Genomic DNA, 24,965 nt, shown 5'->3' with positions numbered 1-24,965 from the left:
AATAAAGTTCTCTGATGTGCAATACAGCAATTTAAGAAGACGTACCTAACTTTCTGATTTGTACGGAGCTTACCTATATTGTAAACACACACTTTCTGACAAGTTACTTCAATTTTCTTTGCTATGGGTTATGGTGTGTATTCAATTAAATGCAGCATTCCAAGGCTCAAAACTGACTGAGTGGTTTTCAATAGACGGGTATATGATTTTTCCAATATCATACTAGTATTTTACATCACAGATACAATAAAAACAAGTGATGGTATTTCTAGGACAGTTCCAAGATTCAAATAAAAAAATCATCAGAACCATTCTAAAATAAGATATTATACATAATCAAATCATGTTAAACAGCACACTCTCGGCAAGCAGCTAATTACAAGCATTCTGCTGGTCATGTTTTTCACACAGAAGTCATTCAATAGCACATAAATATTTCTTTTTCTGATCTGCTTCTTTTTACAAAACCATTCATCAGATTCACAGAATTAGTACAAGTAAGGCACATTAGCATATATCATAAAACTCACAATAATAACAAAGAGTTGTAAAGTTTTAAGGACTAATTCCTTCTTTGCAGTGATTTCTGAACTGAATGAGACTTTATCAGTAGAACCTTCCTACACTGACATTACTCTTATTTCCGTCGCAGCCAACGGTGGTGGGTGCAATACTGTGCATCACCATGGACATAAATAATTAAATTAAGAACCGTGTGTGGTAGCAAATCCCATTTTCAGATTTTGCAGAGAAATCAGACACGTCGTTCACCATGTTCGTTATGAGCACAGAGCTATACAGAAGTCAATTTCCAGTTATCAAAATAAAAGGGGATATTGCATGTGTCTCCGAGTATATTATTGTTTTCCTAGTACAAATATTGCTTAATGTAGAAAGGATGCTATAGTATTGAATTTACTTGCATAATGAATCCTAAATGCTGATGTCTCAGATTCTACTAAATTAACTGAACTATAGGTTTTCCTTCTTCCGCCCCCACCCTGCCCCCAACCAAAGGACTCTCTTTCCCACAGAAGATTCATTTACACACAACACAGCTTTTAATTAGGAGCATAATTTACAGTAAAAATTCTTTACATTACACCTCTGCTATCAAAAAAACATGAAATCTTTCATTTAAAGTTGTAATTATACATTAAAAAATAGAACACTATTTCCTTAACAGGAAGAATGAATTTGAACATCTTCAGATCAGATTTCTTTATTGCGGCTTTTGAGTCAAAGGTCAGTCACTTTATTCTCTAACGCAGCTGCTATTTGCTGTAAACGGAAGGCAAGCTGCATTTTTTGTGCAGCTGGATCCTCTTCAAGTGCATTTATAATCTGGAAGAAATAAACACAGAATGTTTAGAATCATTTAGCTTAACATATATGACATAGTTCCTGGACCAAGTGTTTGATACTACTTTGGTAGTAAAGAGTCTTTTGCATTCACTCTGTACCAAAGATAAAGTCCATCTAGTAGGCCCTGTGTTCTATTTTTATAGAAAGGCAATAAAAATGATCATCTCCGTTACTTTGTCTAAGTTGCTGTAATGTTTCCCATTATGCTAGGAACCAAGCAATTAATAGGCAGTACTTTATCCTGAGATATATTACGTTCCAAGATGGAGCAGGCAGGGGGAAAAACGTCTCTGTAGCTGTTTAAGAAACAGTGCTTTTACTTACAGTGCACCCTGCAAGGCTTAAGGGTCATTTACCAGCAGTAATTAAGCTCCGTCCCCATGAGCTTTGGTTACCAGAAGCTCCTGGGTGGTCCTCGCCCAGGCATAAGGTAGGGCAACGCAAGGTCTCTTGTGTCTATAGGCAACACGACGAAGAAAACGGTCGGGCCACAGCATCAGGGAGCTGCTGGCAGCTCCCCTTTGGCTCTCGCCAAGAAACGCCGAGGCTCTGGCCCAGCACCACGTAGCTCAGGAAGCAAAGAGCTCGTCAGAGGAGCCCCCCAGCATCCCGCATGCAGCCTCTGCCGTACAGAGTATATATATAGGAAGGCATGACTCTAAGACACAAGGGATTTGAAAACAAGAGCTAGAAAAGGTCAACTGTTATGAGAAGGCTTTTCTTCAAATAGAGTTTTTTAGGGCTTCTCAAGATCAAATTTCAAAGGTTTCGAAAGGTTTTCATTTCCACTGTCCTTTAGGGAAACTTTTCCACCAACTATTAGATTTCTCCATTCGAAGAATGTGTTACATGGCAAAACCGGTGCTTTTCTAGAACTGGCTTTATTAATAAAAGTCAGACACCGTAATCAAGCAGAAACCTTTAGCTCTGTTTAAATGCTGTATAAACTTGCAAGTACAAGAAGTGGAGAAATAGAGTTTGCCTGTCACTACCTGTGGTTCTTACTACTTCTTGCACGTCACTGACAATGGAGATTAATGCAGTCAGTATCAATCTAGCCAATAATTTCACTTTGAAGGGCTGGTATAGCATTTGAGTTTCAAACACTGGAGCAAATTTATTTAGAAATAATTATTTTAATGGATTTGTTTTTAAAGCGTGAAAACATTTTTAGAAGACAGAGTTAATAAACACTTATTACAGTATTTAAATTGGGCCTAATTTAATTTGCTATTGTTCCCTTAATTTAAACAATTACATCTGGCTGTAACTCCTCAAATCTAGACTAAATAATTCATTATTATCTCTGCTGGTGAATATATCCTTCATATAAATGTGGACAATTAGAAGGTACCCACTTAGTCATTGTCAAACCCTGCAGAGATGCAGAAGGTACAGCGCACGCTGGGAACCACTGCGTCAGTAATAAAGACAAGGGCAGCTGGAAAATGTTCCAATTTATGCAAATTAAAACATTTTCATGGAAAATAAATAAGCTCGATTAATTTTACTGGATAGTTCTTGACAGATTATCTACATAACTCTGAATTAGCAGCCTTTTCATCAGATGCACCTTGTTGTTACAGTGATGCACGTGAAAGGAAGAGCTGCAGCTACACACTGGGGTTCACTGGCCTGCCACTGACAAAGTCCCACAGACTGGTGACTCCACGTGAAACCACGAGTGGAAGCAGAGACACAGGGGCGTGGAAGAGTCACAGCTTTACGGTTCATCTGTCACCCAGGGTCCCCAAGTGTTTCTCTAAGAGGTCAGGCCACGGATACATTCGGGAAAAATGGCATTGAAAACCAGCTTGGTTAGCGCTGGGGATGAGGGGCGAGGAATCCAACGCCACTGGCTTGGCCTGCATTCCTCTGGCCGCTTCCCCTGCTGACCCTCGTTGCAAGACTTCTCAGGGTGATTTCATTTTCCCTGCTTACATCTGTTTAAAAGCTGCAACAGGCTGGCTGCTCCGGTATAAAGCAGCTGCAGTGAAGCTAAGGATAAGACTCACTGCCTTTAGTGCTAAATATAAGTGAAAACACGAACTGTGCTGAGGTGCAAGACAAACTGAAGAGAGTTCACATGTGCTGTACTCCTTTTTTGATTCAGCATCTGTTCTTACTTGCTTTGATTTAATTCCGAGAGTTTTCTGGAGGCATTCATTTCCATGGAAACCTTTGAATGCAAGTTTCCTTCTCTCTTTTTGTTTTCAGAATAAGTTTGGAGAGCCATAGCCACAGCCCAGCTACACTGGGATATTCTTTGTCCCCCTTTCCACAGGGCGTGAAAAACCTAAAAACCGTTTTGGACTGTATCTGTGAGCCTCCTTTTGAATCAGGCTATAGTCAACGGCTACGCTACTACTTCGGTTTACCTTGGCCAGGCACTTCATTTGGCACGGCAAAACAGGGACGGTAGCACGCATGGAAGTTTTAAGTGCTTCTTAACTAATAAAAAAGGCACGGCCCCATTCCTACAAGCAAAACAAGTTTAATGGATTGTTCCTAATAAAAAACCCACTAGGCTGAAACCTGATATAGCTCTGATGACTACTTTTTGCTCGGTGACACTCTTATGTCCTAATTCTTAGGAATTGGGCCTAATTTAGGAATTAGGACAGTAGAACTGAAGAGAAATTATTTTTAAATCTATTTCTCTCTCAGATCTTGTTAAACTATCACTACCAAAACCAGATAGTCCATAATGAAATTGTTCCTTTATAAGAACACACCTTTGACCAGTGTAATTGCCAAGCAAGGCATATAACGGCAAAGTCAGAGCTTTCTGTTCAGCATTGCTTTTACCTCATTATCCACGGAATTCCAGAAGTTGTTCCTTTAGAGTGATTTAGCCTTCATAACTTTTTACCATTGATAATAAAAAATGAAAACAAAAGCTGCAACTTACCTCATCATAGTATTTGTTAGTATACTGGTAGAGTTGGTGTAGAGCCACAAGCGTATTTAAGGAATCAGTATGTGCCTGTTAAACAACACAAGCGGGCAGCAACATGTCAAAATATGATCACAGACAGCTGGAAATCACGCACATGCACAGCTGCTGGATACAATTTATAAGACATCCAAATGCAAGCTCTGCATCCTGTAACTTTTGTAAATGACAGCTGGGGCAGAAAAAAGGGGTGAGAAAACTTTTGTTTGGTGATTTTTAGATCAAGACTTTCCCGCAAGTTTTTTTCCAGCCTGCCCACAACTCTAACACTGGAGGTGGAAAATATTTTGAACTCTGAACGTCAAACCACAGACTACAGCTCAAACATCTGTTAACAACATGGGTATGTAAAACTAAAGCATTTACTCAGTACAATCTACGTATTGTTGAGATATTAAGCATTGGCTTTGTCACTGTCATGGCTGTTTGAAATCCTTTCTCCAGCTCTTTTTAGCTCTCTGAAATTATTCACACCTCACTACAGCAAAGGTGTAACTCATCAAGATCACAAGCACATGTACATTTGGAAAAAGCCATCTGAACCATGAAGATGGAAAGGGAAGAGAGAGAGAGAGAGAGAGAGAGAGAAAGGACTTTAAATGAAGCAGGAAATTTCATTACCTCTTCCTCCCTCTCCCCTGACATTTAACTTCTTTAGTGAATGTGCTCTACCTGTCTAAACAAATGTTTCCATTCAAACATATAGGACTGAAGTCTCTAGCTACGCCTTTAGTCTTCTAAGTTAATTAGGAAAATGAAGAATTGCAAAATATTGCTACTGGCATAAATCATTACCCAAGGCATAAAGCAGCAGAGAAACATCCATCTTTCCTTGCTCTATAAAAGTCACTTCTAAAGCTGGTCAAAATTTGCAGTGTTCAATCACTCCTTCCATATTAATTTCTATCATAATTTATAATGTAAATAGAAATATTCTATTGAATTTACTTTTAAACACCAAATCTTGTAATTTTATATACATCTCAATTTGTGTAATAAATAAAGCGAACTGGAAAATTAAATGTCACTGCAGATGAGTTTTCTAGTGAATTACTGAAAACAGAAATGCTCTCATGAGGATGTTGATCTGCAAAATCTTAGGTCCTAAGGGCACTGAAATAAACAAGCCACAAAAAATTCCCCAAACATCCTCCTCACGCTAGAACTCTTCAACTAAATTAAGCAAATGAGCAAACCAGCCAGTAAGTACATTGTCTCTTTGCTCAGGATAAACAACATCTTTTAAGACTGGTGAGGGCCTCTCCTGGTTCTCCAAGTTAAATCGAGTGCTTCAAAGGCACAAGTCCGCTCTAGCTAAGCTGAGCTGCAGAGTGGACAGGTTCTCTCAAGACTGAAGCAGGTTTTGTAGTGTCTTTGTTCCACCAGTCTCCAACCAGAGTCCCCAGCTGCCCCCCCCCCCCCGGCTCTTCTCCATGAGTGGTAACCCCCAATAACCTATAATGCAAAAAGAAAAAGTGCCACCGAGCGAGCACATGATGAGCTTCTCACATGCAGCAGAAAGCAGAAGTATTGCCCTCATATAGACTGCTCTAAAATAGGCTATACTTAATGTACGTGCGTCCTCTTTCATTTCTAGAATCTAATTTTTGCTGTGGTAGCACTCTGAATTCAGTCATTACTTGTTTTCAGTATGATCAATGCTAAAAATCCTCTATACGCTGTGGAGAGAAAACACAATTCAAGAGTGCTATTATTTCCACAATGGATGTGAAAAAATCCAAACGCTTTGCTCTGGCACCTACATCACTCAGATTAGTGATAATAATCATTCTTGGTTCCATTCAATAATCAACATTTCAAAAGGCTAAAGGCACAACTACACTAAACAGGAGTATTTCAGAGATTTATGAAATAACTCATTTGATGTTCGCACATACACATACAAAAACCCCACTTGTTGAGTTAGAAAGAGAAGACAAAGCAAAACAGTGCTATGCTTGGCTCCAATTTCAGGATAAGAAAATGGAATTTATTCTTACCCTAGAAATCTCTGCTAGGTGGGTATTCATGTCTTGGTCACTAACTGGCACCATCTGACGAATACCTTTGTAGTAACTGCAACAGATGAAAACAGACTTTCACTTAGGTGAAATACACTGTGGTTTTCTGGTAATTCTCTCTTTCAATTTTTGCAATTATTTTAAACATACTTCTTAATAATGCAGGAGATGATCTACCACAACAGACCAAGGAATCCTTTAGTAATTCTGCCTTCCAACACTCATTAGTACCTTCACAACAGAGGCAAATCATACCTGATTGTACAGGGCCATGCCACAGGGAAGAAATCTATTTACACTGCAGCTGATGATTATTTTAGATCCTCAAACTTTTGAAGTCATCAGCTAGCAAGAGTTTTGTCCTGCAGCAGATCTTCCATGGTATTCACAGAATTGCCAATTAGTAGATGAATAAAGTCAGAGATGGAATAGAAAAAATGTGTCTGTGAAAATGTTTTCAGGATTTGGTCTCTACTGAGTTATGGAATTGCAGCGTTGGTTAGACAGCCGACCCAGTCTTAAACGGTGACATATGGGTAACAAGAACCACTGCAGAAAACAGCACCATATTTTCTCCTGAATAAATCTATCCATTGGTCTGCACAGACATGAAGACGTGCTGGGTCATGATGGCACTCCATTTCAACCCTGCCAATGCCACCACCAAGGGAACGTTTTAACATTCAGGTGTAAAATTTTTAATGTTTGACAGTTGACTTTGACTACCTCAGCATTTGCATTTCCTCTTACGCAGGCTTAAAGCCCTAACAACTCTGAATAAGCATGAAAAGAGTCTATACTTACTCTTCCACCATTTTCTTATAGTTAGAGATTTCTTTCGCGTAAAGTAATTTATTACTCGGAGAATCCTGAAAAATTTAGAAGAGAGAGAAACTTGGTTGATTTATGAACATCTCTAGGAAGCAAAAGAGAGTCAGGAACTGAAGATAGAGCCTTTATATTCACATGCACTTGAGCTTTAGAGATATTAACATCTGGGTGCTTATTAACAATGGTGGGATTATTTGTCCTAAAAGGATGAAGTTTACACATGGCATTACTGTTGAGTTTTATGAATATATCAATGCAAGATGATACTAAATTATTGGTGGACATGAAATAATCAGTTCTCAAACTTGCTTTTTATAAAAGCAGTTGCTATTTTCTCCTTTTTATAAATATCAATTGGCAGACTACACAGTAATACTGACATGTTCACCAACCTGTTAAGTGGTGAAATGCTAACTTCATTATAAAACTAGAAAGAAACTATCAAGGCTGTATCTCCTCAGAGAATGGGTATTGTCTATAAGGATGCCCTTTGTCTTGTCAGGCATGAGCATAGTCAGGATGTAGAATGCAAATCACTTACTCTGCTTAATTTGTGCTCTGTTCTTGTGCAAGCATCCATGAAAGTCTGTGCAATGACTGACAAGGAAGCATCCACTACTTCGTGAACATGAACATCAAAGATGAAATGGGGATTTTTCAGTATGTTTACCCAGAATCTAAGAGGCAGGCTGCAAAGCAAGGAAAAAGATAAATACTCCTTTTTACACAATATATGTTCTACAATAAGAAAATCACATGAAATTATGTGTTTTGCATTTTGATCTCCTCACAACAGTGAAGCTTAATTTTATATTTCAACATTTATACAAGCTATCTGTTGTCTGGTTTCCATGTCTGAAAACCAAGTCTTTACATCTTGTAAAGTATCTTGAGTGCCCCAAAATAGCAAGAGAATGTATCTGTGTGGTTAGAGAAACTACCTGAGAAGTATTTTATTAGATTTTGTGCTTTGATGGGTAAATCTAGTCTCATTTGCCTCTTTCTTTCCCCTTCTCTGAGAAAAGACAAAAAGGAAAGTGGTAAATCTGCCAACAACAACCCCATAGGTAGGCTGGTTTCATTACTGCATCTTCTAGGCTTACAGGGAATCCTTTTGATCATGTAAACATAGTATCTCTATCAAAATGATTCTGAGAATTATAAATGAAATTTACTTTCATTTGTGGTAAGAGTGGCAGTATGCACCTGGGAATGACACTCTCATTTCTCTGCAATACAAGCATTACTCTGTTCATACCGTACCTGTTTGTTTTCCAGATGTGAATGGTATCTTCATCCTTGATGTCATGTTTTTCTGCTTGCTCATCAAGAAAGTCAAAGAAGTATTTCACAGCTGGTGGCACCACGTGGTTTGAGTTGAGCACACTATGAAAGAAGTTATCTACAAACTGCTGAAGTGTTCCCTAAAAGGAAATTTTAAAACATCCATTACATTTGTGTTACAGGCCATCCTAGAATCTTTTATTCCTATTGACACTAACATCCCATAATCCAGTTGCAGTCACTGATGGCCTTCATCCCGAGTGCTAAGGGTACCGGGTGACAAAAAACAAGCAACATCTTAGTGCAGTGACCTTGCAAACTGCCAACACAGTAAACACCTTCTAGAGAACAACTTTATGTTGTAGCCTGAAAGGTTGTGACTTCAGCGACTATTCTATGCTTGGCACAGAAAGGTGTGCTTTCTGTTTGACAGAAGCAGCAGAAACTGGTTGCTAAGTATACAATACATTTACTCTTCAGGGTCATTGTGCACATAAAATAATTGTTAGCCATTTTTTAAAGGTTTTGCAGCTTCCCACCTCCCATTTCTCTGACTCCAGAGCACTGTGCAATTTTTAGAAAGAGACTGAGAGGAAAAAGTACCGGTGAGCATTTGACTTTTTGTTTAAGGGCAAGCACTTGGGTCCCATCAGACACCCAGTCTGGCTCAGCAACCTGAGCTCCACCAAGCCCAAGGAGTGAAGTGTCCCAGGAGGGCTGTGTGCTTGGTTGGATTCCTGCATCTGCCTCGACCTTAGAGACTGCCACCTCAGACACTGTCCCCTTGTTTGAGAGAGGACCCTGTTGAGGCCACATGCAGTTTGTCCTCACTCAGCTGGCTGGCCCTACGGACACATTTGAAGGGCTGCATCCTCTCTCTCACTGTCACTCCAGCTGCCAGTCTCAGAACAGGGCAGGGGCCAAGAAGGCAAGGAGCCCTAAGCCAGGCTGCTGTCAGCAAGGACACGTCGACAGTCCTTGGGTTGTAGGGGTAGCTGTGGTCCCAGCCATAACACCTCACCAGCTCCGTATGAGTTAGTAAAGCTCCAAACTGGTAATAATCCATAAAACTGGCTATTGGGAATAGAAAAGCGGTGGCTGCAAAGGAATTATTAACAGAAGAGAGGGATGTAGGCATCTTGTTGGCTCTTTGTCCTGAGTCTATGTCACCTATGCACAGACTTTCCTTCACATTCACTTTCACACTTGGATGAATGGCCTTAGCTGGAGCCAGGCCACCTTCATTTTCACAAGGAGCCTGGCTTTAGGGTCATTAAACACACTATTCTAAATTCTTTCTGCAAGGCAGAATGCTTCGCAAAATTATTTTGCTTGTGATCCATTCTGCAGTATAAGCACTAAAAATACTTTAAAGGGACTATTATTATTTGAAAACATTTTTATTTTTCTAGGGTATACTGCAGCACTGGTCACACACAAGAACAGGGAAATTTAAGGCTCTATAGCAGTTTATAAAGCATTTGGTTCAAAAGAAAACCCAACAAAATATTATCTAAACAGGCAGCACAGAGGAGAACATCCATTTTTGTCTTGCAAGAAAAATCCTTATTTAACGAACACATAATCATGGTTCTCAGCTTTGACTGGGAGTTATACTTTATCTCTTTCCCAGTAATGTTCCTTAGGGCACATTGATCACTTGAAGCCCTGAACACTGGCTTGTATGTACATGACACACACTCAAAATTGCACCCAAACACATGGCTAATAGTTGCATCACGTTCTTCAGTTGTACCTCAAAAGCTATAGAAGTAGGGTGTAACCGTGGCACACCTGAGCCCTACCTTCACAGAAAGAAGTCTGGTCAGGTAGATTTCTGTAATAGCTTTGGTCCTTTCTTTTTCTTTCACACTGCCCCGCTTCGATTTACCTTCATCTATTTCATCTACTGGCCGGACTAGATGCCAGACCTTATTTTCATCTTCCAGGAGTGCATGCCCTAGAAACAGTAATTGCAATAATTACAAAAAACAACCCACACCCAAAACAGCAACATGAAAACAATCATATACATAAGTACATGTAAGATCTTTGCTCCCTATCCTTACCATACCTGCCCTCTTGCCAAGAGGATCTAGATTACTCTGTTCCTGTCCAACATATACAAATCGGGTACTAAACGTTCAATAATCCATAAGCTGAAAAAGCTTGCTTTTTCAAGAGCAAAGGGAGAGGAAGGAATCACACAATAGGGAAACTCCTGTTCAGTCACACAAGCACAGTATGTGTATTTTTTGAAGTCCACACATTGAAGTACTCTACCCTTTTGTGAATTCTCGGAGACACGATCAAGTTACAGGAATTCAGCTAGGTCTGACCCAACAGCCACCACAGAAGGAGCAATCGCAGCATACTGCATGTACAAGGCAAGATATTGTTATAGCAGCTCTGGTGAATTTGGCAGTGGCAATTTAAGAATTTATGATCCCAACCTTTTTTCTAGGTATCACCATTACAATTTACATTTTTACCCTAACTGCTGAGTTCAAAGTATGGTACCTCCGTTCCAACCTGCCAGCATTTGACCGGCACCACTTGACTTTGTAGCTGAAAGGAGGAAAAATGCATCCCTTTGCTGAGAGGACGTGAACTCCGGCAGACAGAGGTAAAGACTGCAGCAAATTCATAATCCATTATAAAAAGATTTTTTAAAATTTCTTTGTCAGTATTCATCGCTTAAGCCAGAGAAAGAGACTCAGATCATGTCTGTCACTAGATAGCAGAAAAAGGAGTAAGCACCTGGATGCTAATGACAGCTCATCTGATTACAGTGCCTCGCTATGCTATCTGTGGCTTGGTCATGCGTCTGGTCCCTGAGCTTCCTTCAATGATCACGCAGTGGAATAAGGGGAGTCTTGCGTTTCAGCATCAACATGAATGTTCAGACAAACTCTATGCTTGAGAATCTTTTGTTACAAACAGTTCTAAAAGAGATGATACAATTGTTTTAACTTGCAATTAATATCCCTTGAAAAAAAGATTCTGTGTTACAAACTTACTTTCAAATCTCCTGGTTTTGCTTATTCTTAATTTCTGAATTTTTATATCTACTTGGCAGAGTTCCTAAAATCAATGGTGCTTTTCCAGTGGAAGTTACTGAATCAGTGCAATTAAAATAACTGATGTCTTAAAAATGTGAAAGTTATTTTTCCCATAAAAATTGTGATTCAGCCCTTTTGCACCAATTATTTTGCATTACTGCTAAGTTTTAGGCTTTAATATATGTATCTAACATAATTGAATCCCAGTTACAGCAGCAAATACCAGTTTCTAATTGCATGAATTTTATCCTTTCAAATTTTTGGCCATAGTAGTTTATTAACTAAGTTCCTCAACAGATACATTAAATTTACCAGCTTGCATGAATGTTCAATATTTTACATCACAGGGGAAAATAACATTTATGTGTAATCTGGTCAAGCCAACACTTCTGCTTGAATCTACTTGACATATCCTCATGAAAAGCATTAGCTATGCAGTCTTCTGGGGCCTTTACTTCTTTTTTAACCAGGTAGGGGAAAAAAAAAAATGAAATCCTACACTAAGTCACGTTGTCCTATGAGAGTCCTTTGACTTGGAAGTTCATGTGAATGAAGCAAGAAAGAAATAAAAGCTATCATTTTTTTTTGAAGCAGCTGCGATTTTGCAATCCATACCATTCATACCAATCATCCGCCAGTACAGTCAAAACCACTGCTGGGGCTGAAGCCTGGAATTTCTTTTGCAATGCCTGTTATTTACTTTTGTAAATTAACAGATCAAATCACGCAGTTATAGCAGAAACTATGTTCCAGCCTTATGTCAGTTGGTGGGTACATTTCTGCTTCCTCCTTTGATTCAAAAGAATTTATCCTCTTTGCCCTCCTGATGGTATATGGCCCAGCTTAACTTTGGAGAGAAGAGAGACAACCAAAGGGGCTTCCACTGACATTACTGACCCTTTTGTGCAGCTTAATTTGGCCCGTATTTGTTTAGCAACAACAGAATTGGCTACTAGTGAAGTAGTTGTTTCACAGGAAAGTAAGGATTAAGAGGCTACAGCTCAACTCGATGAACTTTTACAACACAAAGATCCCACTTCATTGCTAAAAATAGCAGGAAGAAAGAGGAAGAGAAATTCAGAACATGGAGCAACAAAACATGTCAGCAGTATGGTTGCTAAGAGAAAATAACATTTCTATGAGACAATATTTTCCCCAATAGAAAAGTTGGAGGTAAAGAAAATAAAAGGCAGGGGAAAACACCTACTTTTATATCGCTGTAGCCACATTACACGTCAAGCTGTAAGCAGGGAAAAGACTGTGCCCACTGGGTCAAATGTTCCCCCGGAACTCTTTGTCTTGGCCCTTGGGCATTCTTTGGTCAATATAAAATAATGCTGGGGGCGGGGGGGCAGTTAATGCCAAATATTGACTGTGCTGACTAATTATAGTGGTATGAACCATGATGTAAATGTGATGGAGGCAAGTCAGATGGTGACAGGCAACGCAGCCCCTTTCCCCTTGCATGGCCTGCAGCAAATTAGCTTCCTTCCAGTCTCCTCCCCTGCTGTGAATACATCGCTCCACGGAGGCGAAGGAAGGGCTGCCCTACACAGATCTGCTGATCAGCATTTCTGATCTACAACCCTCTGTCTATTTTTATTCAGAATTAAAAAAGGAAAAAACACAACCCAGAGAAAAATCCCAGAATAACAGAGCATTTTGTTTTGGCTTATAGTTAGTACAGAAATACTAGCATGAAATCATTGAAACCATTCTCCATCTTGATACAAATTAGTAATTGCATTTATTATCTCCAGAAGCAAAAGATGCTGCATTTAATTTGTCACAACCTCCAGCTTCTAGCATCTTCCTGTTAGAAGCTGTGAATCAAAAGCAGCATGGAAGCAATGCCAGGTTTTAGAGCAACATCTCTGAACATGGTTTTACATTTTCGTTCTGTGCAAAGCCTAGTACTTTGGCAGACAGTCAATGGCTTCGGCTGACACTTCTCAATGCAAAAGGTGCAAGTTAATGAGAGACTTTGAATAAAAGGAAAACCACTTCATCACAAGCCTCATTCATAGAGCCGGGATAGGATTTCTGCTTATTCCAACCCTGTAAATTCCTGTGTCATATAAATGTGTAAGTGTGGGAGGGGAAGCCTCTGATCCTCTCCTTTCCCTTTTATACACATAGCGTCTCACAAATCACTGTCACTGCAGGCTCTCACTTTGCACCAGCTTTCTAACATTTTATAGCTTTCCAAAAGAAGAAGTTGGCACCAGATAGCTCTGAGGACCCTTCAGCGCTGAAGGAAATGGGCTAGCCTGGCACAAAACACTGTCTTCCCAAATTTGCACGCTACCATGCTGCAAGACAGGGTGTGGAGAAGAAACATGGTGGAAGTTGTCTTCACTCCATACTTTGGGATCTGAATTCTCTCTGCAGATTTTGCTCTCACATACGAGAGCCCTCATGTGACAGCACTGTCCCCAGCAGTCTACTTTTTTTTTTACAATTTAGTATGCCACATGTATAACTAAGGACTTCACCTTGGAGTACAGACCATGTATGTTCAAAGAGCTTCATCATACTGAATCATAGGTAAAGATATAATATTAGAGAAGGAAGAAAGAAAAAAAAAAACCCACAACAAAAAAGAAAACCACATGGTCTGCCTGCCACAAGGGTATCGAGGTGGCGAGGACGAAGACTGGTAGCCCAGAATGGGAGACTGACGAACTGCTCTGGGTTAAGAAAGAAAAGCAAGCTCCATTCATGGTCCACTCCACTTCTTCAGAGCAGAGGTGGCTACTGCCTCAGCAGTCATCTCCACAGTCAGGGCAACCAAGCTGAAGAGGAACTAGGAATCGGCTCCTTGTCAGGCTGCATTTCACTGCCCTTGATATTAAACTGGATCGCTTTTTAAGTTAATGTGCTGGGTTGGCACCTACTGTGACAGAGTAGTCACCACTTGGCCAACTATGGCAGGCACTTGCAGTAAAGGGGTAGCAGAGAGGATAGCAGCAGAGGTGTAGCCACGATCCTTAGAAGACCATTCAAAGATGCTGGAAAAAGTCTCAACGGAAAGCATCTAGAAGGATAGAGTAAAAAGTAAACAAGTAATTCTGCCGGTCCTAATTTCCTGGCTAACACTCAACACAAATGAAACGGAAGTCTGCACATTTTTGTTAAATAGCGATGTATGTCAGAGCTATCAGCTGAGACCCATCTTCTTGAAAAATGTACATTTCTGGCATATTATTTCCAATCTGTTTGACTGCTCAGCCCTTGAAATCCATTAAATCTAAAATCAGTAAATCTGTTTAAAGGAATGAAACTATTAGGTGAAGCAATGGCTTTTGGAATCCATGCTAGACAGAAAAGCGTATCAAATGAGTTCACAGAAGGAAGAATGATCTCAACAATTACTGTTCCATAAATCTAACTTCTACCTCATGTAAAGTAACTGAATACAAAGGATAAAAAAACCCAGAGAAACTCAACATCTGAAATGTAAAGGAAATGCATGTGACAAAGAACATAAATTTACAAGTAAATATTTCCATAAAAATCTGAGTGCATTTTAGGCTGTAATGGATATTGTGTCTCAAGAGGTTTTGAGATAAAGGAAATTGGTCTAGACAGAACAGCAAAATGTAGAAGTAAAAGCTTTAAAAGATGGGTTGCAAGCTAACAGATTGTCTTCTGTGATGAGAAGTCCAGCATACTGTAGCAGACTGCAATGCAAGAATTACTCAACAGCTGCATTAGTGATGTAAAAGAGAGGAAACATTATAAGGAAATTCCTGACACTAACTTACAGTGGATTGCAAACCTCAAAAAGAACAAAGGAATTGTGGAAAATGCTGCATCTAAAGAGATAATGTGTATGGAATGAACAAAGCCAACCAACAAACCCTGGAAAAACCAAGCTAGCATAGCTGGTGAAACATTACTCAAAGGGAGCGAGACACAAAATATGACTGTACAGAGATGAGCTTGCAAGGCAACATAGTTGTAAGAAATGCAAAAAAAAAATTTGTACCAGATCCATTAGGGGAGCTGGTCTCTACTGTGGTTCATCTAAAACACTGCATTCAATTCTCAGTCCAATAAGAAGTGGAAGAAATTTAGAGAGGAAAGTAAGTAAAAGAAGAAGGAAGGAGAAAAAGAGACTAATCTTTGGAAAGATGAAACATACGGTTTGACTACAGATGTAGTGGGATTAAGAAACAAAATATGAAATATGCAAAGAAATGTTTGCTAAGAGTGCTTTCTATTAAGCTGGGATGTGGACTCAAAGGAATTATGGTTAAAATCCCATTATTTAAGACTTTTATAATGAGGACAAAGAAAACCATTGCAAGCATATAGTGGGTAACACAGAACAAATAAGACCCATATAGTCTGGTGAGGAATACCCAGCTCCACAGACGTGCTTGATAAACAAGACTGAGACAGCAGTGTCACTCTCTCTGTGTTGGTTTTCACTTCTTGTCATTTTGGGAGGAAGGGGAGCCACAAGATACTTACTCTCCCCTGGGACATCTTGCTGATTATCCTCTGGCTGCTGGGAAATTCCCATTTTCGATAAGATGAGTGTGGCACCATCTCGGACCTTTGAAAATACAAACACAAGGATGTTATTTGAAAGAATAACCTCTTTCTTAGTACCTCTTTCCTAAAACCGAAACTACAGTTTCTGTAATCTTTTGCAGGGAATCTAGACCTATGATTAATGATGCCCTTCAAAAGCTTCTTGGGCAACGGGCTCTGCAGTTTCGAACAGACTCCCTCCCCTCCCTTTAATAAGAGATCCCATCAATACCTCCTCTGAGGTTACTGAAAATGCTGGAAGCATCTCCAAGACTTAAGTGCTTCCTGAATCCAGTGTGGGCACCTTTTGTACAAAACCGGGGTTTATCATGAGTAATACGACCTGTCTGTTTTCTGAGAGAAAACTAAGTTCTACCTTTCCTATTCATGGTATCTGTTGTTAGAAAGCAATAAATAGTATACGAAGGGAAAATAAGTGGATTGCAAGTGCTTGGTAGAGTGCACAGTATGAAACCTAAAACAGACGTACAAAAACATCAACATCTGCTCTCCTGACTGGGCTGTTGAACAAACCAGACCAACCCAAAATCTATTTAGCGGCAGAGCAAGGTCAAAGACAATTCTCAGGGGTAGGAAGTGGTAGAGAAAAGAAGAGAGGAATACGAGACCTAGCAAAAAGAGCTTCTGAATGTTCAAAGGGGAATTTGGATTTGGACACTGCAATGATGAGGAAACCAAAGTGCTGGCATTTAGGTGATGTGTTTTTGCTAAGATGTTTAGGCAGTATCTCTAGACCTAGTCCTTCGTACTCCCAAGCTTTTACTGCCTAAACCCAGCGCTAGGGCTTTCTTTGATTCTTTATGTAGCACAGAAGTTTCTCTAAAAACAAATATTTTATTTATTACTAGGGAACAGTTAACAGATGTGAACAACTGCTCTGAAGCACCTCCTTACATTATAATGCATTAGTGTGTTGATACGCTTCCATCTGCCATCTCTTTGGGATGTTAAATCCAAGTCTGAGAGGATCTGTGCAGTAGAACCTGGCCGCCACTCTAAGGAGTAATTAAAATGAGAAAAAACAGTTTTTAACCATGTACAAAAATAACTACTCCAAGAATGTTTCAGTTTAGAGACCCACTGATACATTGTGGAACATTAAAAGAAGTAATTTGGCACATGCCATGATGTGTGTTTTTTATTACTGTTTCATAATTTGGTCTTTATTACAGAAGTTTGCATGAACTATTCCTAACCAGGCACATGACTTCTGATTATTTTCCATAGAAAATTAAATTCCTTTGCATAGAATACTACAAATATATATAATAAGAACTGCTATCAGTCCAAAATAGAGCAGGACTTTGTATGGAATAGAAAAGGCATTTTTAGGGAATTTACTAGAATTTTCTGAAGAGCAAGAATTGCATCCTCTACTTTCAGATTAAGGCAGTAATGAAGATATTGCAAAACCATTAAATGCAGCTTTTATTATGAGATTATTAGGCCTTCTAAGTTATGTCATTTTTTTTTTCCTCAAGAAGAGAACAGCAATTTTGAAAGCCTTCAATGAGGATGATTTTCAGAGGCTGGGTGGCTCATCATCTCCTAAAAGTGCAGCTCCTGTAAGTTATAATTCTTTTGAATAACCATTATAAAAGCAAGTCAAAATCAGTACCAGTTTCTGAAATCGCATCATTACTCCTCCATCAGTTAATTGTCAATGCTGTCATTATCACATTAATTAGTACTTGAGATACTGACTCTGTCAGATATGAATACATTTGTGTTAACAGTCATTAACAGGCTCTTTGCACACTAATGAAAGTAAACCAAAACTTTAAGAGTCAGGAAAAAGAACTCTGTAAGAATGCATTAATTTTTAATTCATATTAAGATTGCTGCAAAATGCCGTATTTTTGCATCCACCTGAATAGAATTCAACTTAAAAAAAAAAAAAAGAAAAAGCTTTTATAGACATTTTTTGGGAAAATACAAAATCACACAACATAGAATCATAGAATAGAATCACAGAATCATTATGGTTGGAAGAGACCTCAAAGATCGTCAAGTCCAACTGTATACCCAAACACAACATGTTTCACCTGCTCAATATAGCATCACAAATAGCTACCTACCAAGAACTACACTCTCAGCTTTTGGCCACTGAGAACACGGCAGATTTCGATAGACTTGGTCTATTATCTTTTCCTTTACTTGTGATATAGTATCACAGTTCAGCACTTTCACAGGTATGGAATCGGTTCCTCCATCTTGTACAAATACATTTACTGTCTGTTCAAAAAAAAAGCACATGGTTATTAAGACAAACCAGCACTGAATTACCTCTGAATCTGTTTTTCTGGGTGATTTAAATGCAAACAATATCTAAAATTCACTATGCAATGATTACTGCACAGCAGCACATATTTGCAATGGGAGTATGGATTATTTGAGGGATCCTTTGCTGTTATGCAGCCAACCAGCTACCATAAATTCCAGCTAATTCCTCCCACTATGACAAAACAGGAAAAATGCAGAATAGATTTACTGATGTCTAATATGCTACTATTATTGAGTTTTGGGAATTTAATATTAAAAAGTGACACCCAAGAACAAAGCAGCTGGACCACTGACCAGTTACAAGCTTCTCTCATAACTTGATAACCTGGAACATAAAAAAGCACAAATAATGCAGTGCCCAAACTTAACAAGTTCCCAATAACCATTTGAGCTGCACTTTGCTGAACTCCTAGAATATTTTGTGCTTTTGCCTTCCTTTACGTTGTCTTCATGGTTGTGATTTTACTGCTCAAGTCGAGTGGACTAGGTCTGTACATATGGTGATTTAACATGGCTCAACTGATGGGCAGTGACTTGTTCTGCTCCTGTAACTTTACCTCCTGTGACCAGCTGTTCATTAGATATATAGAATACACATATACATGCACACACACACGTATATATGTATATATAAAAGCCATTTATATAATCTTTGAAGTTTGAAGAGTTCATTTACTGCTTACTGTTGTCGCAATAACTCTAACAGGTCCATAAAATATACCTAAGTTGTTTATGCTAGTTCTAAAATATTACTGTTTTCTGACAGTATTGACATTTTTTTTTTAATGTTAAAGAGAGTTTGTTGAAAGCCTATAATTTGCTAAATCTAGAGTGATTTTTTTAGAAGTAGTTTTGCTATATAAGCGTCAGTTTTAATACAGACAAAAGCAAATGAGAAAATGATGGCCAGGAAACCTCCCCAGAAGGAAAAACATGACCAAAACCAAATAGATGTTATGAAAACCCTCTTTCTTTCACTAGATGAATCAGTACAACAGCTCAGCACCCTTGTGGATCTTTTGCCAGGCTGGTAGCTTTGGAGGCCGGGCACATCCGAAGCATCGCAGCTCTCAGATACATACGGGCCTGCCAACTGTAATGCCTGAATTGATCATCTCAAACCTCAGACACAAACTTGCATGGCTGGTATTTTTAAAAACAGTGAAGAAAAGCTATGCCATACGGCAGTCAAATTAAACATGATTGCACTGTCCCTTGACAGAACTTTCAAGCTAATCATGAGATTTCACCTTCCTTTTCCTATTAGCCTTATGGTAATTAGACATGATTTTGCTGCTGGTTCACTATGCAGCATGTCAGTGTAACCAGTGATGCAAAACAGATTTATTTTTTAAATAAGAACAATTAGAGAGCAGACAACTGCTTTATACCGTACTTTCCCACTGTGTCTCACTTTCAGGCAGAAGTGAACTAATTAACTCATGCTTTAACCTACCTTGGTGCACAAACGCTCCCTAACTGCTCACAGTTACCACAGCAATGTCATCATCACACCAAAGATCCCAATAATTTATAGCAATAGTAACCTCCCATTCATAATCTTTCATCATACATATATATACGTATATCTCATCATCTTCCATGAACACACACACATAAAGTCTTTGTCTGATGGGAAATCTAGACGTTTGGACCAAATACTGCTACTGTACAATGTTATAATGTTTAATATCTAGCTAGTACGCTTGTTGTGCCCACATCTGATTGCACACACAAATTTTCTCCTTTCACACTGCATTCATTTAGCTTAATTGCAGGCATTGGCTTTTTTGTGAAAAGAAACAGACTGAATAAAGAATTATTGCCATCAAGTCTTACACAACATACAGCACAAGTAAATTTCATTTCTCCTTAGACAAGAGAAAATATAACCAGCATTGCCAGTCAGTGTGGTTTCTATGGGTGGCACCTTCAGCTCAGATACGAAGATGACAACTCAACTAATCTCCAAAATATCAATTGAACTTAAAATATTTCTTCTTGCCCAGCATGCCCTTTTCCTCCAGGCAGTCTAGGTCACAGTCTAGTGATTCTGTGAGTGAAGGTCCTACAGCAGTCTCCTCTCATCAGCATCCCTTTCGAACACACAAAATGGTGATTTTTTTTTTTTTTTAACCAGGACTTAATAAAGCTTTTTATTAAATTTCTCTTTCCACACTGCAGATATGTCACTGCATCTTTCTCAGCTGGAGACAACCACAAATGGCTCCTAACGTGTCAATAAAAGAGAAATCAGAGAGCAAAAAACCAAATCCTGTGTTGGTCTTTGAAGGACAGTCTGTGCATCTTTGATATTCATTACATTATATCCTGAAGAAAACCAGTAAGACTTTCAGAAAGAGTAAAACTAGAATTTACGCTCCCTAAACAGCTGAAGAGTGGGCTGCTTCAGTTTTTTAAAAAGACAGTGAATCCATGTGTTGGAGTCTGGTTGAAAAAATGGAAATTTGTGGCAGTGAAGAGCATTATGTCAAAGCAGAATTCATAACAGAGAAGAACTGGACCATGGCACTGATGATCAGATCCAGGGGGTGGTAGCGCTCACATGGGGAATTCCTGGGGCAGGGATGTCCACTTCATCCCACGTGAAGCGTCTAACACATGTCTCCAGAACTGCCTGTAGAGGCAGCTTCCCCTCATCACTGTAGGGAATTATTCTCTTAGGTGTAAAAAAACTCCTTTCAATGCCAGTTGGGCTGCCCATGTTCAGGAGAGTTTGACTCACCCAGGAACAAGTGCAGAAATAGTTTCATAAAGTGTTTTAGAGATTGCAGAGCCATCTCACAGGACTGTAGAGGAACTCATCCTGGTATACCAATAAAATGATCTCTAAAATGACATTTGATATGCTGACGAGCAGCCATCACAAGGGAGAAAGACAACCGAAAGTTCAAGCATAACGTTAGTGCAAGAATTCTGCAAAAATCAATTGCCAGTTAATTTAGATGGGAAAAGGGCAGAAGCCAAACACCTCAACCACTGTTCAGACAGACTTTGAAAATTATGAAAGGGATTTACTGAAACAGATTCCACAGTGGCAGGACTTGGATTTAACGCTTAGAAGAGACTTTATAATTCTATTTTCCTGCTTCGAGACTTGCTTTGCTCAAACTATCAACAGTCCTGCCAATGACCAGAATTTCTATGCAGATCACAGTAGTCCAGAAAAGTATGTACAGACTTAACACTACAAGACTTAAATTTAAAAGAAAAAATAATTTTATAATATATTAATCATGCTCCACTTACCAACTGTGTATACTCTACATCATCTCCCAGTAAGCCTGTGTCATTCAATGTATACTTGGCTTTCTTTAGTACAGCATCCACTGGGCCTTTTTCTACCTGGTGTTTGATAGCCTTGAACAATTTGTAAAGAGGCTCCCCGGCATTGTCCTGTTTAAATGAAAGGAAATGAAATAAGCAAAACCAAAAGATACACTCAATGCAGCATGTTTAAGTATTATTGATTAAAAAAACCCCACAGGCAACAGCCTTCAACTCTTACCTTGAGATACTGATATAAACAAATAGACATCCAGTTAGACAACATTCTCTCAACAACCGTTTCAGATCTGAAAAAAAAACCAACCCGGAGTATGGTAAGGGTACTTAACGACAAAGTTTTAAAGAAAAACATTGCTTGCTTGAAATATATATTTTTACATGCTTAACTGCATGCACTCTCCTAATGCAATGATTTCCCTATAGAGTCTTGAGAGCATGTACTTGCTTTAGGATAAGTGCTTTGTATTGCTCATCATTCCCGGGTACCTTCAGCTCATTACTGAAAAGCACACATCCTTTATGCAAAATCTTAAATTGGGTCTACGCTGTAAGAGCTAAAAAATTAACCCAGTTGTGCAGTTACTGGGAAATAACCTACAGATTACAAAGCTACAACATACACAGAGCAAGGACTTTTGTAATTTATTTAGAATAAGAACAGGGTTAAAAACACTAGAGCAAACTCGGACTTTTGTAATTTATTTAGAATAAGAACAGGGTTAAAAACACTAGAGCAAACTCTCACTGAATGCACAATGCAAGCTGATTATGTGTACTCATTACAGAGATGATGTGTGGTATAGATGCTAGATCATTTGGAATAAAATTAGATTAAAAAGTAAATGAAATGTTTGGTATTTTATTTTGAAGTAAGGTAGATGTTTCAATAATCTAGATGCAGATTCTACACTACAGTATTTAAATAAGGAAATCTGTTGCCAGCAGTCCTGCCTGTGCCTTCCACAGCTATTCCTGGTGAGCTTGTCTTCCTAATATGCTTGGCCAAGGCTATTTCTGACTTTCATGGATAGTTAGCATTTTAATACAGCCGCAATGCAAAAGAAATATATTTACAGAAAACCAGAGAACTACAGAAAGTATGACAATCATTCAAACCTTCTTAGCATCAGCTTTGGGTTTTTGGCCACCACATACTGCTCCATCAGTTCTAAGAACAGCGTCCTCATGATGTCAGTATAGTATTCTAGTTTTCCATGTAAAGCAACTGTCAGTAAAGATGCAAAATACACTTTAGCTCGAGCAGAGAACTCCCTTTGGTTTTCCAGCGTGTGAATAAACTGAAACAGAAAACAAATGTAAAATCAAGTCAGATGACAGGTTTCTGAAGAACCTCAACACTTGTCTACACTAAGAAGACAAGCAATATTATTTTAATATTAATCTCCTAAGCAAAGAATGGAAAAGTTTTCAGAAGTTTGAAAAAACTACTTATAAGAAAATGTTTCCTATAATTTGTTTCTAGATACACGCACAGTGTACTGGACTAACTCAAGGAATGCTTAGATATTTTAACTGAAGTCTTATCTAAAAATGATGCTTTAATTAAACGAAAAAAGGTGTTCTGTGACAATTTTTTAAAAAGCAAATCAAGTCCCCTCTTCCCCAAATTCCCAGTCCTTTCACATCAAATTACATAGACACTAATCTAAGTACGCCTGGGAATGCACTCTCATCTGCCATAAACTGTAATGCTACCATTAACTAGCTCAGCACTGGAGCTTCATTTAAAAAAAGAGAAAAAGTTAGAAGCCTAGATCTATATTTAGGTGTCTGACAATCCGCCTCAGTTTTTGAGAGTGAGCAATTAGAAGTCTCTTCAGAGCTGCTGTGAGCACTCATCAATCTCGATGAATAGCCCACTTAAGGAGCCTCTGCCTCTCTGCGACAGAGACCCAGCAGATGGCTGCCTGCAGGTGAATCTCATGATGAACCAGGATGGAATCAGCATTCTCCGATCACGTTTCTTAAAAGGCTAAGTCAAACTTGTAACAGCAGTTTTTATGCCAGATTGGGTAATATCTGTTTTCCTACAGCCACTGCAATGTTGACTAACTCCATACTACGTGACCTGGCACAGAAACATGATCTTGCCTCTCTGCCCCACCAGGAAGCTCTGGCTCTGATGCCACACCAGAACTGTATGAAAATCACTTATTTTTAATAATTTTGGTTCAGTTGTGCATACAAACCTACTGTCTTGCACACACACAGGTATGCCTAGCTAAGAGACAAAGTGAATCTATTTCAGTACTCACATTAATGAGAAAAGATTTGCTATTGAGGAGGTTAGAGAACTGGTTCAAAGCCTGCTCCACAGTCTGCCGCCTGGCCTCGGGAATATCCAGCTTCCCTGTAATCATCACGTCTTTCTCTCCATCTTTGGAGGGCAAGAAGAAGACTCTGTCCGTGTAGGTTTTGTAGTCCAGTACTGGAATTCCAGCTTCATTGATATCGTTTGTCTGATCCTCCATCTCTATCATTAGATCTGGAATACGCAATACAGTTTAAAGCTTCATTTAAAAAAGGCCTGCAGCTTTTTTAGGCAACACGATCTCTTAGGATGCCTTGTAATGGAGAAAAAGCAACTCAACACCAAAACCTCTCTTTCATCTCACATTTTCTCTTGCTATTTTTACCAATTATCCTGTTAACTATGACAACAGCTAATCCTATGGTAGACAAGAGGATAACTGCCTTTAGCACAGATGGTTTCCTTGTTGCTGTCTCTCTGAAAAAGGGCCTTAATGGACGTCTGGGTGAGTTCATACGAATGTAGGCATAGAGCCAGAAAAAGACACCGCAATATTGTTTTCTTGGTTTTTTTTTTTTCAGTGCACATTCTATTCCCTCTGAGTCTAGGTAGTAATAGAAGTTCTTTTAAAAAACACATAGCAATGAAGGAAAGAAAGGTTCAAAGCGTAAAGCATGCTCATTTAATTGGAAGAAAGGAGATAGCAGGAAGGAAGAAGGTTAAATGGTTCATTGAAATTGATGGAAGCATTTCTGTGGGACTCAAAAGCTCTGAAATTCTTAAAAAGGACAACAATTAGGGAATCATCCTTTGGAGCAGCTATTCTAGCTGAAGGCTTTCCAATTACCCAATATTGCTGATTGACTAGAATACCATGTTAATTAATATAGTGACCTATTGTCTCAGCAATTTTATTGTTCTTACTCATTCATTTACCTCTTTGTTTTACAGCATTCAGTAAAGCTGAGGGAGAAAGCATCTTGTGGTTTCCAGCTTTGTGGTATTTGTACTTCCTCCCT

General features: G+C 38.9%; 1 protein-coding gene across 1 annotated transcript in view; it reads right to left on the bottom strand.

Annotated features, from left to right (window-relative positions):
* Nucleotides 1-1,049: 1,049 nt before the first annotated feature.
* The window catches only part of PLXNB2 (plexin B2), a gene marked incomplete at its 5' end in the record, with an annotated part of 74,468 nt that continues 50,552 nt past the window's right edge, over nucleotides 1,050-24,965 (bottom strand). The window contains 14 exons of the mRNA XM_009695702.1: nucleotides 1,050-1,344; nucleotides 4,277-4,351; nucleotides 6,322-6,397; nucleotides 7,147-7,211; nucleotides 7,715-7,862; nucleotides 8,437-8,597; nucleotides 10,263-10,417; nucleotides 15,999-16,083; nucleotides 16,977-17,077; nucleotides 18,161-18,317; nucleotides 21,636-21,782; nucleotides 21,895-21,961; nucleotides 22,791-22,972; nucleotides 23,951-24,180. Coding sequence (XP_009694004.1) covers nucleotides 1,240-1,344; nucleotides 4,277-4,351; nucleotides 6,322-6,397; nucleotides 7,147-7,211; nucleotides 7,715-7,862; nucleotides 8,437-8,597; nucleotides 10,263-10,417; nucleotides 15,999-16,083; nucleotides 16,977-17,077; nucleotides 18,161-18,317; nucleotides 21,636-21,782; nucleotides 21,895-21,961; nucleotides 22,791-22,972; nucleotides 23,951-24,180 — 1,754 coding nt within the window. The remainder of the gene's footprint in view (nucleotides 1,345-4,276; nucleotides 4,352-6,321; nucleotides 6,398-7,146; nucleotides 7,212-7,714; nucleotides 7,863-8,436; nucleotides 8,598-10,262; nucleotides 10,418-15,998; nucleotides 16,084-16,976; nucleotides 17,078-18,160; nucleotides 18,318-21,635; nucleotides 21,783-21,894; nucleotides 21,962-22,790; nucleotides 22,973-23,950; nucleotides 24,181-24,965) is intronic.

This window comes from Cariama cristata, unplaced genomic scaffold (genome assembly GCF_000690535.1).
Source record: "Cariama cristata isolate BGI_N322 unplaced genomic scaffold, ASM69053v1 scaffold1310, whole genome shotgun sequence".
In the NCBI taxonomy this organism is placed as follows: domain Eukaryota; kingdom Metazoa; phylum Chordata; class Aves; order Cariamiformes; family Cariamidae; genus Cariama; species Cariama cristata.
The sequence above is the reverse complement of the archived record's forward strand: the minus strand, read 5'-3'. Positions and strand labels throughout refer to the sequence as shown.